The sequence below is a fragment of the Engystomops pustulosus genome, chromosome 8, assembly GCF_040894005.1.
Source record: "Engystomops pustulosus chromosome 8, aEngPut4.maternal, whole genome shotgun sequence".
Taxonomy (NCBI): Eukaryota; Metazoa; Chordata; class Amphibia; order Anura; family Leptodactylidae; genus Engystomops; species Engystomops pustulosus.
Window position 1 is genome coordinate 22,611,594 of NC_092418.1, and position 14,430 is coordinate 22,626,023.

Consider the following 14,430-nt stretch of genomic DNA (forward strand, 5'->3'; position numbering starts at 1 on the left):
GACCAGGCTCCATGCATAAATACAGACCCCAGACCAGGCTCCATGCATAAATACAGACCCCCAGACCAGGCTCCATGCATAAATACAGACCCCAGACCAGGCTCCATGCATAAATACAGACCCCCATACCAGGCTCCATGCATAAATACAGACCCCCAGACCAGGCTCCATGCATAAATACAGACCCCCAGACCAGGCTCCATGCATAAATACAGACCCCAGACCAGGCTCCATGCATAAATACAGACCCCAGACCAGGCTCCATGCATAAATACAGACCCCCAGACCAGGCTCCATGCATAAATACAGACCCCAGACCAGGCTCCATGCCTAAATAAAGACCCCCTGACCAGGCTCCATGCATAAATACAGACCCCCAGACCAGGCTCCATGCATAAATACAGACCCCAGACCAGGCTCCATGCATAAATACAGACCCCAGACCTGGCTCCATGCATAAATACAGACCCCAGACCAGGCTCCATGCATAAATACAGACCCCAGACCTGGCTCCATGCATAAATACAGACCCCAGACCAGACTCTAAAATAGATACAGACACTGGACCTCATTCCAGGAATAAATACAGACCCCAGACCAGGCTCCATGCATAAATACAGATCCCAGACAAGGCTCCATGCATAAATACAGATCCCAGACCAGGCTCCATGCATAAATACAGACCCCAGACCCGGCTCCATGCATAAATACAGATCCCAGACAAGGCTCCATGCATAAATACAGATCCCAGACAAGGCTCCATGCATAAATACAGACCCCAGACCAGGCTCCATGCATAAATACAGACCCCCAGACCAGGCTCCATGCATAAATACAGATCCCAGACCAGGCTCCATGCATAAATACAGACCCCAGACCAGGCTCCATGCATAAATACAGACCCCAGACCAGGCTCCATGCATAAATACAGACCCCAGACCAGGCTCCATGCATAAATACAGACCCCAGACCAGGCTCCATGCATAAATACAGACCCCAGACCAGGCTCCATGCATAAATACAGACCCCAGACCAGGCTCCATGCATAAATACAGACCCCAGACCAGGCTCCATGCATAAATACAGACCCCAGACCAGGCTCCATGCATAAATACAGATCCCAGACCCGGCTCCATGCATAAATACAGATCCCAGACAAGGCTCCATGCATAAATACAGATCCCAGACAAGGCTCCATGCATAAATACAATAAATACCAAAAAGAGACAACCCAGTACTCGATATACAGCTCCTATTACTAACCAATAACATGCAATACCAATAGAAGTATATAGGATACCCAAATAAATAAATAAATGATTAATCATATAACTTAATACTCATAATAAACAATATACAAACTTTATTAATCGGCCATCAAGAAAAACACAGTTAAAAACATACATAAAAGCCACAAAAAGTGTGGCGATGGTCAAAAGGTATTTCAATACATAATAAATACTCTCAAAGTAAATACACAGCAGTATATACAATTAGGCTGTAACCAATTATATTACCCACCAGGGTGTTGTATGTAGCCCAAATTGTTTAAAGCAGTAAAGTAAGACCACCGCCACAGCATCCCGAAGCGCGTTTCGCCGTCGCTTCCTCTAGGGGGTGTGCTGTGGTGTGGTGGATGCCTAGTATATACATCCACTATCCCAAAATCAATGGTACCTTAGGGCCAATTAAAGTGCAACGTGCCTGAGGGCAGGATGGTTAGCAGGTGTGTACAGCAGCGCATCGCCGTGGTCACCACGCTCCACGTTCTGTGGGCAGAAATGCCTTGTTGATGCCAGAGGTCAGAGGAGAATGGGCAGACTGTTTCAAGCTGATAGAAAGGCAACAGTGACTCAAATCGCCACCCGTTACACCCAAGGTAGGCAGAAGAGCATCTCTGAACGCACAGTACGTCGAACTTTGAGGCAGATGGGCTACAGCAGCAGAAGACCACACCGGGTGCCTCTCCTTTCAGCTAAGAACAGGAAACTGAGGCTACAATTTGCACAAGCTCTGCTGCGACATTCGGATGGTAGGGTCAGAATTTGGCGTCAACAACATGAAAGCATGGATCCATCCTGCCTTGTATCAACGGTTCAGGCTGGTGGTGGTGGTGTCATGGTGTGGGGAATATTTTCTTGGCACTCTTTGGGCCCCTAGGTACCAATTGAGCATCGTTGCAACGCCACAGCCTACCTGAGTATTGTTGCTGACCATGTCCATCCCTTTATGAGCACAATGTACCCTGTAACATCTGATGGCTACTTTCAGCAGGATAATGCGCCATGTCATAAAGCTGGAATCATCTCACACTGGTTTCTTGAACATGACAATGAGGTCACTGGACTCAAATGGCCTCCACAGGAACAGGAGATTCTCGACAAATCTGCGGCAACTGTGATGCCATCATGTCAATATGGACCAAAATCTCTGAGGAGCTTCCGGCACCTTGTTGAATCTATGCCACAAAGAATTGAGGCAGTTCTGAAGGCAAAAGGGGGTCCAACCCGTTACTAGCATGGTGTACCTAATAAAGTGGCCGGTGAGTGTATACTTCTATTGGTATTCCATGCATAAATACAGACCCCAGACCCGGCTCCATGCATAAATACAGACCCCAGACCCGGCTCCATGCATAAATACAGACCCCAGACCAGGCTCCATGCATAAATACAGACCCCAGACCCGGCTCCATGCATAAATACAGACCCCAGACCCGGCTCCATGCATAAATACAGACCCCAGACCAGGCTCCATGCATAAATACAGACCCCAGACCCGGCTCCATGCATAAATACAGACCCCAGACCCGGCTCCATGCATAAATACAGACCCCAGACAAGGCTTCTTGAATAAATAGACAGCAGACTCCAAAATGAACGGAGGTGAGTACATTATTTGGGACGCCCCACGATTGGTCTACAGTAGAAAACTGCCAGGAGAAAACTTTATAGACAAACATGTTTGGTGCAAAGTATATTCTCCGCCCATTACTGGCCTACTACAAGCTTTTGTGTTAGATTATCTTCAGAATAAATTAATAATTACTTATTACTAATTAAGTCTGCCCATAGAAAATGGTTTGTTGTAGAGTTTATAATTACTACCACCCATGCCCTCAGCTGTTTGGCCTAATCTCATTAGGGACACCACCTTTTTACTAGACAGAAAAATATAATAAAATAACAGCCTTAAGATCGAAAACAGGTGATGTCGCTCCACAGGAGGCCATTATATCGATTATAGCATCACACAACAGCATCCATTTTGAATCCTTTAGTCATATCCAGTGTAGTCAGGCTGTGTTTGTAGTCAGTAACTAGTGGAAACACATAACTTTGCATAGGAGCTGTGTAAAAACAAAAAAAAAACCCTTTTGCACTTCACTCAAATTCTACTTGTAATCTCCATGTTCTATCATTGACTATGAGGCAGAATATTCTAATCCACATACATGATATGGATGACTTGTGTGGAACATCAGGCAACATACGTCTAGTATTATCCCTATTTGCCGTTTGTGACTTTTGCATTTATATTCTTTTATGTTCTTATTAAGGTGATGACAAGTAGATCTCATTATGTAATACCAAACTGACGTGCAGGTCTGTGTATAGCTCAGATTATGCCGTGCAGCATCACGCCTACTCCCTTAGACCTCAAATATGAGACCAAATACAAAACTAATACATGGAAACAAATGGAATTTGGGAAAGATCCTTCCAAACTAATTGAGACCATGATTCCCTTGGGTAGGGTTGGCCCTTGGTAAATCTTCATCTAGACTAGGAGTTTCTTCTATGGGCAAAGTTAGGCTGGTCCACCACATCTCGTTTTGGAGAAGACACAGTGGGGCAAATTTACATAACCGGTCCTGATGTGATCCCCGATTCGGATGGTCCAACGAAGATGAAGTCCGTCGTGATTCACGAAGCTTGTGCGCCCGAGTTCCTGCATCCATCGCTTCCCCGCCGACGTCCGCCGGAGTTCACCTTCTTCTTCTCATTGCTCGCTGATTTTGCAACACAATTCGAAATGTTAAATCCTGCGCGTAGTCCGAATTCGTCGGGTTGTCCGATGGCCCGCCCCCCGATTTGTGTCCCGTGCAAGCCGGCACCGAAAATTCAGATCGTGTTCAGCAAAATACCCTGTTAAATGCGGCGCAAAACGGAAATCGTCGGGAAACCTGACGAAAATGCGCTCCGCTGACCTTTAGTAAATGAGCCCCAGTATATGGCTCATAATACAAAAGGTCTCAAAGGTCCAGCAGAAGACAACCCCATTTGCAGGAGACTTTAAAGCCAACCACTTGCCACTAAAATCTTTTTCTTATTCGACGTTTTACACACAAAGCATCTTTCATCACTTCCACCAATTCCACCTCTTTCCCCACTAAAGAAACCCTCACCTACCGAACTCTGCTCCTGGGTTAGCAGAAACCAAAAGCTCTTGACCTTCTTGGCCCCAGTTGAAGATGTAGCAGTTTCCGTAGTCCTGATCATAAATGTGGGTGAAATTTCTGCAAAAGAGAGATGGTTGTACAATTTTTCTAGTGGTTTTACTTGAACCTTCTTGCCATTATTTCGATATAGACAATAGACATATTTGAAATGGGTGGAAAGATACAATACATTTCCTACTATACTATTATTACCATATAATGGGTTCTTGTGCACAATGGCTCTTTACAATAAGCTGACCAGGATATAAACATTAATAAAGTGTTAAAACACTTTAAAACAGTTTAAAAACACAACAAAGATAAGCGCCGGCACCAGCTCACCCTGAGCTGGTGCACGGAATGTGCCGCTTATAAGCCCTACCCGAAGTGGTAGGTTTCCTTTAAGTTTTTAGGTGAGATAAACTGTTTCTAGAAGTATCTGGAAGTTGTTGATTCCACTGTCCTTTTTGATCGAGTGGAAGTCGGGAGCCACTGGTTTGTTTGTAACTTGGACCTGGGCCATTGGAGGCTCATAAGGTTACCATTAAATAGAAACCAACCTCATATATTGTAGGTCAGGTACCTTGTAGGTCAGGTTGGCCAAACCAGTGCTTGGGCAAAAGCCATCTAAGTTTATGACCAGTTGTATGTCTTATGTATTGATCCCATAATATAAACATCTCTTAAGATGATTTTACTTCCTCCTTACAGATCTTTGAGGCTCCTAAAAAATTAGAAGTATCAACTGAGGCATAGATGGACTTGGCACCTCCTTTGATGTTGCTTTCTATGGATCCTCCTATAACATTGCTAGTTTTGTTAAAGGGCTTACAGTGTATTATATCTTGTTATGCCTCTTTCTCCTTCATATTATCACACGGTACAAAGTGGTTTCTATTTTTACATTTTTATTACCTGTACATTTTAATGACTGTTCACCAAGCTATGAATGAACTTGCAGGCTCTAGGGATCGGTAAATATCTTTAGCTAGAACAATTCTTTAAAGTGCATTACATACTCTTATGTCTTGCATCCAGTACTGTAATCAGAACTATTTTTATTGGATTTAGATTTCATTTTAAGTATATTTCTATACTAGATAGAAGGACAATGTAAATTCTCTGGGTCTATAATATTGTTGATGGACATGAAGAGCAAAACCATACGGTGAAAAGGTTCTGCCACCTCTTCGAAACTCTTCAGCTGGCTCGTTTCCTGTTATGAATTTCCTTTGCCTCTTATAAAGCCATCCTTGAGGCTGGATTTCTCTGCCTGTGATTGATTAAGCTGGCATGTTTCTGGATTTGTGAGTGTTCCGATCTACCCTTGCAATTTTGACTGATCGTTACAGTTTTATCCTTCACATTATTCAGTGTAGTGAATGTTAACCAGTTGGCGACCCTCATCTAAGGTGGTCATCAAGTATACGCTTACCTACCTCTACCCTTATCTGACCTGTTAATGATACTCTACCGTAATCCATACCCCCCCATATACCTGTAGCTGCAGGTCTCCCCTCCGAACATGCATGTGAGGATCATGTCTTCCGCCTTGTAGCCCATTTCAATCTTATCTTGTAATGGAATTTTTGAGAAGATGTTCGAAAACTGTAGAAGATACCACTCCCGGATGGCTTGGAGGCCACTTGTGAAGTTCTTGTATTGACATTGCGTCCCATTGTTAGTGCACTGTAAAAAATGTCGACATATATTTGTATAAGATATTACATAGTCCATGAAATTTATGATTCTCTTTTTGGAGATTATTGTAGGATTCAAAAACTTAGACTTAGAGGTGGTTAAAATTCTGTAAAATTGTACAAGATTTAGTATCAGCAATAAAAATGTCAAAACGAGCCCTATGCAAACACTGGTCAAAAGGGCTGCAATACACAGCAGGGATTTGTATGGGATGGGCAATTTGCAAAACAATTTTTAAAAAATCCTAAAAAAACAAATGGCCTCAGAACAAGAACATTGCTTTGTTGCGTGACATGAGGACTCTGTATAAAAGTTACATCCACTGAATATCTGGATAGAACTTGCCAGAGATGATACAGAATGAATGCATTGTATCTCGATGCTCTATGTTCCAATAATTTATTTACTGGCTTCTTTTAAAAGTACACAGGACAGGATTTTACAAGGATTGAACTGCCTCTATGAGTGCCAGACACTTGGGTCACGTGTAGAAGCATGGCGAGCAATAGGGATCATGAGAAAGAGGGAATGGAACACTTACATGGTACAGGATAAGTAATGTCATGTATGTGCACAGTGACTGCACCAGCAGCAGAATAGTGAGTGCAGCTCTGGAGTATAATACAGGATATAACTCAGGATCAGTACAGGATAAGTAATGTCATGTATGTACACAGTGACTGCACCAGCAGCAGGATAGTGAGTGCAGCTCTGGGGTATAATACAGGATGTAACTCAGGATCAGTACAGGATAAGTAATGTCATGTATGTACACAGTGACTGCACCAGCAGCAGAATAGTGAGTGCAGCTCTGGGGTATAATACAAGATGTAACTCAGGATCAGTAGAGGATAAGTAATGTCATGTATGTACACAGTGACTGCACCAGCAGAATAGTGAGTTCAGCTCTGGAGTATAATACAGGATGTAACTCAGGATCAGTACAGGATAAGTAATATCATGTATGTACACAGTGACTGCACCAGCAGCAGAATAGTGAGTGCAGCTCTGGAGTATAATACTGGATGTAACTCAGGATCAGTACAGGATAAGTAATGTCATGTATGTACACAGTGACTGCACCAGCAGCAGAATAGTGAGTAAAGCTCTGGGGTATAATACAGGATGTAACTCAGGATCAGTACAGGATAAGTAATGTCATGTATGTACACAGTGACTGCACCAGCAGCAGAATAGTGAGTGCAGCTCTGGAGTATAATACAGGATGTAACTCAGGATCAGTACAGGATAAGTAATATCATGTATGTACACAGTGACTGCTCCAGCAGCAGAATAGTGAGTGCAGCTCTGGGGTATAATACAGGATATAACTCAGGATCAGTACAGGATAAGTAATGTCATGTATGTAAACAGTGACTGCACCAGCAGCAGAATAGTGAGTGCAGTTCTGGGGTATAATACAGGATGTAACTCAGGATCAGTAGAGGATAAGTAATGTCATGTATGTACACAGTGACTGCACTACCAGCAGAACAGTGAGTGCAGCTCTGGGGTATATTTCACAAAGCTCAAGAATGATGGGGTTTCCTATCATATTCCGCTTCTTCACACACCCCTCCCCCGATCAGTCTAGTCTAGTGAAGCAGAAGTTTAGCTTCCGAGCCAAATAGGTTTGCGTGTAGCTTACTCAGACCAGACACAAGTGAAGGTTTACAAGCACAATTATACCAGAAACCTTTTATAATCTCACATTGTGTTCTAGAGAGGTGCAACCATTTACCAATTTATGGTCTCACACTACACATACTCCTCCCAGGTTCACTTACCTTTCACTTTTACAACATTGTGGCTGGTACATCTTGTTATATGAATTTTATAACGCTGCTACAAGGAATGGAAGGGATAGATTTATACTGTTCTTACCAATGGAGTTTCCTCTGAGTTGTCTTTATGCAAATAATCTTTTGGGTGCGAAGGATATTGGGCACTTACCAGCTGTATGGCCACTTTGTATCTCTCAGCATAAGTTGTTCGGTTGTCATTGGTTGCATTGATCTGAGAATAATCTGTGCTGCTATCAAAGATGTTATACACTACTGGATTATCGGGGTCGTTTTCGTCAATGACAACTAGTGGCATGTGGTTCCACAAACTTGGGTCAAAGGTCACGTTTTGGCTTATGTTTGCTGGATTTGACATGCTGGGGTTCGTTTGGCTGGAGAACTGGATCCGGTCCAAAGCTGTGTCAACCAGAGCATCCAAATCACGTAGAAATGGTTTTACTCTGGAATATCTGAAATCAGAAGAGGCGACCAAATTTAACATCATGTGATAAAGTCTTTCGAACCTGCTACTATTACAGATCCATCATATAGGACAGTGATGGCGAACCTTTTGGAGACAGAATGCCCAAGCTACAACCAAAACCCACTTATATGTCACAAAGTGCCAACATGCCAATTTAAGCAGTAACTTATTGATCTGCTGTATCACAGGTTTTAATCGTATTGGCGTCCTGAGTTCACCAATACAATAGAAAGATAATGGAGAAATTTGGATTGTAGCTTCCTTCCAGGGTCCCCTGAAGAGGCAGAATCAGGGGACCCAGAGCAGGAGCTCCAATGACAATCCACCTCTATCCACACCGTCTTGCTCCTCCTGTAGTCCTGGCAGCCCTGAGCATGGCACGTCCTGGATTGTATCACAGGAGGAAGCCTTAGCTGGCAAACGCTGTGATGGGGTGAAGACCTGGGTGCCCACGGAAAGGGCTCTGAGTGCCACCTCTGGCACCTGTGCCAAAGGTTCACCATTACTGATATAGGACCATATATCTGATATGTACTACTCACTTATAAGGATTGGCATTGCAGACGGTCACGGCTGGAAACACCATAGCGTTGAACCCAATGGAGAGAGAAACGCTAACCCCATAGGACAGATACGTTTGTATGACGAGACCCCACTGCCAGAAGACAAGGGCGGCAAAAAATAAGGTCAAGATGAACCACATGACTCTCTTTTTGGGGCCCTCAGAGATAATCCGCTTTGGTCCATGAGTATTGGTGTTATTGCAGAACCAGACCAGTAGCTCCTTATAGGTGTAACCTGGACCCTTCTGCATCCGGTGTAGGGCCTTCGTGAAGTATCTTTTGACTTTCTTCATCTTGACCTGCATGATGTCCAGAGATTGATAGTTTTAATAGATTTTTAATACATTTCTTAAAGTAGTTTATAAATCCTGAACAAGAGTTGGAGAGGGACACAAAGAACCAGTCAACTATTCAAGGCCAAGTAGCTGCTACAAAGCCAAACCTTTTATTTTTTTGGTAAACAACCTTTAAACCAGGGGTGTAACTTGAGGGGGTGCAGAGGTTCCGATTGCACCTGGGCCCAAGAGGTTAAGGGAGCCCTTATGGTGTCACTTTCCCATATGAGAAGACTAGTACTATAAACCATACATTATAGTCGGGGCCCGGCACAGACTTTGCACTGTGGCCAATCAGCTTCTAGTTACGCCAATCTACTAAACTATTAGTACTAAGCAAAATCACATTTAGGTTATATGAGTCCAGACTTTTATGGACTCATCCTTGACCCTTCGTTGGTAAAATGAAACAGTTTTGGGTATCAGAAGCCACGACACCCACATTGTGATTACTAAGAAGGCTTTAGCCTCTGCCTTCATCTTTAAACTTTCATTTTGCGTACTCCCAAACTCGTCGGACCGGAAACCTGATGTATTCAATTGCTTCATCGTTTCACAATTTCGCTAACTATGCTTCAATTATATTATTTCATCAGCTGCCAACACATACCTGCATAACCAGCCAATAAACACCCACAGGACTACTACACACATGTTCTCTATGGGGAGTAGGATGGCTTACTGGCACAGCAACTGGTTAAGAAGACCTCTAAGTTGTCCCTAACTTGGCATTTTTAAGCCCCATTTCCTATTGAGTCTGTATTTTCGAGTTGTGAAGACGCCCAGACCCTAAGGGGAAGATAAGAGGGAGGGCTCACCTCAGACACTGACCAGTTTCCACAAATTATAAGGCAATGAAAGTCAACATGTCTGATCCTCCTTAGGCAATGATGCCATAATGGTAGAGTTTGGAGGACTTGGCATTAAAGTGGGCCTGAAGTTGGAGAATTAGCAATTTTATGGTAAAGATTAAAAATTTTCTAAATTCTCAATCTGATACATGATGTACAGTATGTAATATCTATGATATGTGCTGTCTCCTATATATATTTGCCCATAATAGAGATATGCAGGTAACATGATATTCTTAGAGCATGGAACCATCTTTTTCCATAACGTTGTCTATTCTAGTTGAATATGTAGATGATACAGAGCCCAGAATTTCTTCCCACGATCCACAAAAAGAGATACACAGCCAGGAAAGAGGGTTATTATTAGTACAGGTACATTGAAGGAACTAGTAGGTGGAGCTCCTCATAAAGTTGTTTGGGTAAAATGGCTGAAAAACTAACCCAACTAGTTCAATGAATGGGCCAAGTGTCAAATGTTGTCTCTTGTACTTCTTGGAACTGCCGAGAGTGAAAAACACTTAGTGATTGTGATCTAAGTACAAGCTCAGAGTTTCCCGAATACATTGTTGTCATTCTATAATATCCTAATAATTTTAGGCTAGGAAACAACCTAAAGTAGATGCCTACAATGAGACAAGACCATGGCTATATTGTCAAATACCTTTTCTTCCCATTGTACCTCAAACTCACCTCCTATCCTCAAGATTGGGGATTGTGGGGCACATTTACTAAGGGTCCGTTGGACGCATTTCCGTCGGGTTTCCCGTATGTTTCCGTTTTGCGCTGAATTTCCACGGGTTTTTGGTGCATACAATCGGATTGTGGCGCATTGCTGCCGGCTTTCATGCGACACAAATCGGGGGCGGTTTCCATCGGACAACCCGACTGATTCGGACAAACCGAGGAATTCAAAAATCCAATTGTGTTGCAAGATCAGCACTTACATACACCGGGAAGAAGAAGGTGAACTCCGACGGACCTCAGCGGGGGAAGCGACACATGCAGGAAATTGGACGCACGATCTTAGTGAATCGCGGCAGCTCTGAATCCTCGCCGGACATTCCAGATCGGTGGCGTCAACGGGACGGGTAAGTAAATGTGCCCCATTGTGTTTGATTGCTGAGGTTGCTGGCCTGTGGGGAAGGCCTCACTTACCACAAGAGTAGGAGCGTACAAGGAGCTTTAGTCACTTCTATGGGACAACAGCAATGGCTATGTCCTACAGCCTGAAAGAAGTAAATGAAGTGCCGGTCAGGCATGTGCGCCCATACTCCAGTCACTAGGGACTTTACCTTCTTCTAGATCAACATTGTGGGATTATAAATTCACTGTGATGGACCACCTTCGGAATTCATTATAATCTACTATACCATTATTTGGTAACATACGGTGGTCCTTGACTAATCTACAAAAGAGTCAAGGTGAAGCATCTCATGTTTGTGATTATAATGGGACCAAAGATGTTACTGTAGTAAAAACTAGAATACCTCCTTGTGACCAGGTTGTATCGGCTTTTGTCCGTCTGTCCATGGATGAGAACAGATACAAGAATCACAAACATCTCATTATTAATTCAGCTACTCATGTTGTAGTAGAGAGGTGATGGCAACAACCATAGACATTACTGGGAAGCAATCCAAAAAGTTATGTTCCCCCAACAAGATTCTAGGCTCCGTCCTTCTTATATTCTGGGTCTATATTGAGAATCTGTCAGGATTTTGAGGGCTTAACAGGGGATGTTAAGTTGACTTCATTAAAGTCTGAGGCTAATGGGCAGGTTTATATGACAAATTCCCTTTAGAAACCCAAAGGATCAGGTTATCTAGAGGAATGATGTTCTTGTGGAGAATTTCCATAGTAAAGAGGAAGGAGTTCATTTGGTTTGATTCAACAGTTGGATTTTTACATGAAATCCAATGTCAAAGTAAGTAGTCACTTGGCCATTTAATAAGCACAAGCACACCTGGTTCTCAACCTTGACTGGGGTCCGGTCACCGTCATCATCTCACATTCTGCATTATGGAGCCAATGTAACTGCAGTTTAATGATTATTATAGCTCAAGTATATCTAAGGGGGAGCACAGTCCTTATAGCTCGCTGACAAAGCCCTTGAGATGTGTACCTTACTGTGTGAGTGCTTGCTTAAGAATCACTGGAGTGTTGCTGTTCAAAGATTTCTGTCCCTTCTTTTTTATAGTAAAGGGAGGTATGTGGTTGTATAATAATACCGAAAAAAACCACATAGAGGTCAACTAAATATATGTTGTAAAGCAACATTGATGAAACCATGCGATAGCACAACTACTCTCACGAAGGAGACGTACATAGGGGAGCAAACCTAAAGTGCTCTACAAATGGGGTCTTAGTTTATTATAAATGTCACCCACTGCTTCATTGTTACTACATTAATTGGCTCGGATGCTGAGACAGGCAACCAATGTCCATCACCAAGAAAGTTTTCAAGCGTAGGACCTCTCTACAACTCTACGCCTTCATCCTTCTCTTTTGTGAGTCGATGACACTGTCTGTCAAAATACTGGGGCATATTTACTTACTCGGTCCAGTCGCAACCCAACGGCGCGTTCTCCGATGCGGATTCGGAGCTTGCCAGGCCTCACTAAGGTCCGTGCGCCTGATATCCACCAGATGTCGCTGCTGCGCCGAGGTCCGCCGGAGTTCACCTTCTTTTTCCTGGTGCAGGTGTGTGCTGATCTTGCAACACAAACTATTTTTTAAATTCCGCGGTTTTTCCAAATACGTTGGGTTTTCCAACAGCCACGTCCCAGATTTCTGTCGCGTGAAAGGTGGCGCTGATGCGCCACAATCCGATCGCGTGCGCCAAAATCCTGGGGCAATTCACTGCAAATCGGAGAAATTCGGGAAACCCGACAAAAATGCGCGATTCGGACCCTTAGTAAATGAGCCCCACTGAGTCTGGTTGGTCTAGGACTGTCTTCCACCATGGAATTTTCCAATTTTTTGGAGGAGAATTTATGTATTGTGGTGAAAATTTAGTTTCAATACTTAGCAGGAATTTATTATCTCTCTATATTATCAGACTACTCCTATTGTATGGCAGCACCTTGCATTTTGTTTTGCAAAATTGAGGCTCCAGACAACAATGATAATTTGTCCACTACAGTCAACCATAAGTTTGGATGTTAGAGCTGTTTTTGTGTTGGGCTTTTCATGCCCCACCCAAATCCTGGGGAACATGCCCCTGTTGCATTCTCTATCTATGCCTCTGTGTAAGAATCTACAAGTCACTTGTTGGGGTTGTAGCCGGACCCCATGACGGTACCTGCAGAAGTAAAGTTAATACTTTGATTTGAATAAGCACTTTTGACCCTCTCATCTTCTTAAGCTTATAGAACATAAAGAGCTTGTCCTTACCCTGCCCTGGGGTTGGTCCAATTCTTTGACTCACCAAATAATGGGGCTCCTATGACGTGTGTCTTTCCTTCATTACATCTTTCCTGGGAATCCAGTTAGTCAGCTTCAGTAATATTCAGAATTCTATAGTTCTATAGTTCCACGACTCATAAACCTTATACGATTGCATTTAGACTGAACGATGACCCCGTGCCTTGTACAAACCCATTATTCTGGATTTTCCAGAGTTTTAAAGGATTGAAAGTTGTCAGGCGGCAAAAAATACCTGACACCTCGACTGCAATAAATTGTAAAAACACCAGTCTTACCATTTGTTGACAAAACCAGCAGATAAGAGAATACGACCATTTACTGAACCTTTCCCACAAACTGCAGTAGCAAATCTTCTGTTGTCATAACATTTACACAATGCACAGGAGTTTTAAAGGCAATAACGTCCTCGAGATAAGAAACAACTAAAATTCTACTTTCAGTCAAGCGTAAAAAACACTGAAATCACTGGGTACAAAACTGCTCCAATAATCATAGTTATAGCTAGAGATGAGCGAGCACTAAAATGCTCGGGTGCTCGTTATTCGAGACGAACTTTTCCAGATGCTCGAGTGCTCGTCTCGAATAACGAGCCCCATTGAAGTCAATGGGAGACCCGAGCATTTTTCAAAGGGACCATGGTTCAGGAATAAAATGTGTTATTTAATTGAAAAAGAATGTCTTCTGATAAGTGATCAGATGTATGCAAACATCTGCGATCTATTCTTCACTGTTCCGTGCGTATATTATCTCCCGACAAGTTAGCAGATGTGAAGAACAGTGAAGAATAGAATAAAAACAGTGAACACAGGATCATTTAAGTGAAAAACGCAGTGAAAAACACAGTG

At 43.0% G+C, this 14,430-nt stretch overlaps 1 protein-coding gene across 4 annotated transcripts in view; it reads right to left on the bottom strand.

Moving 5' to 3' along the window:
• SCNN1B (sodium channel epithelial 1 subunit beta) overlaps positions 1-14,430 on the bottom strand; it is a 47,974-nt gene that overhangs the window by 19,739 nt on the left and 13,805 nt on the right. For 3 of the 4 annotated variants that reach the window (XM_072120299.1, XM_072120301.1, XM_072120300.1), the window contains 4 exons: positions 8,953-9,272; positions 8,096-8,396; positions 5,940-6,130; positions 4,413-4,519 (listed from right to left, as the gene is read on the bottom strand). In XM_072120299.1, the coding sequence (XP_071976400.1) occupies positions 4,413-4,519; positions 5,940-6,130; positions 8,096-8,396; positions 8,953-9,272 (919 nt within the window). Of the gene's footprint in view, positions 1-4,412; positions 4,520-5,939; positions 6,131-8,095; positions 8,397-8,952; positions 9,273-13,586; positions 13,722-14,430 lie in introns of those variants that run through there. The other variant, XM_072120302.1, reaches the window with a different exon arrangement.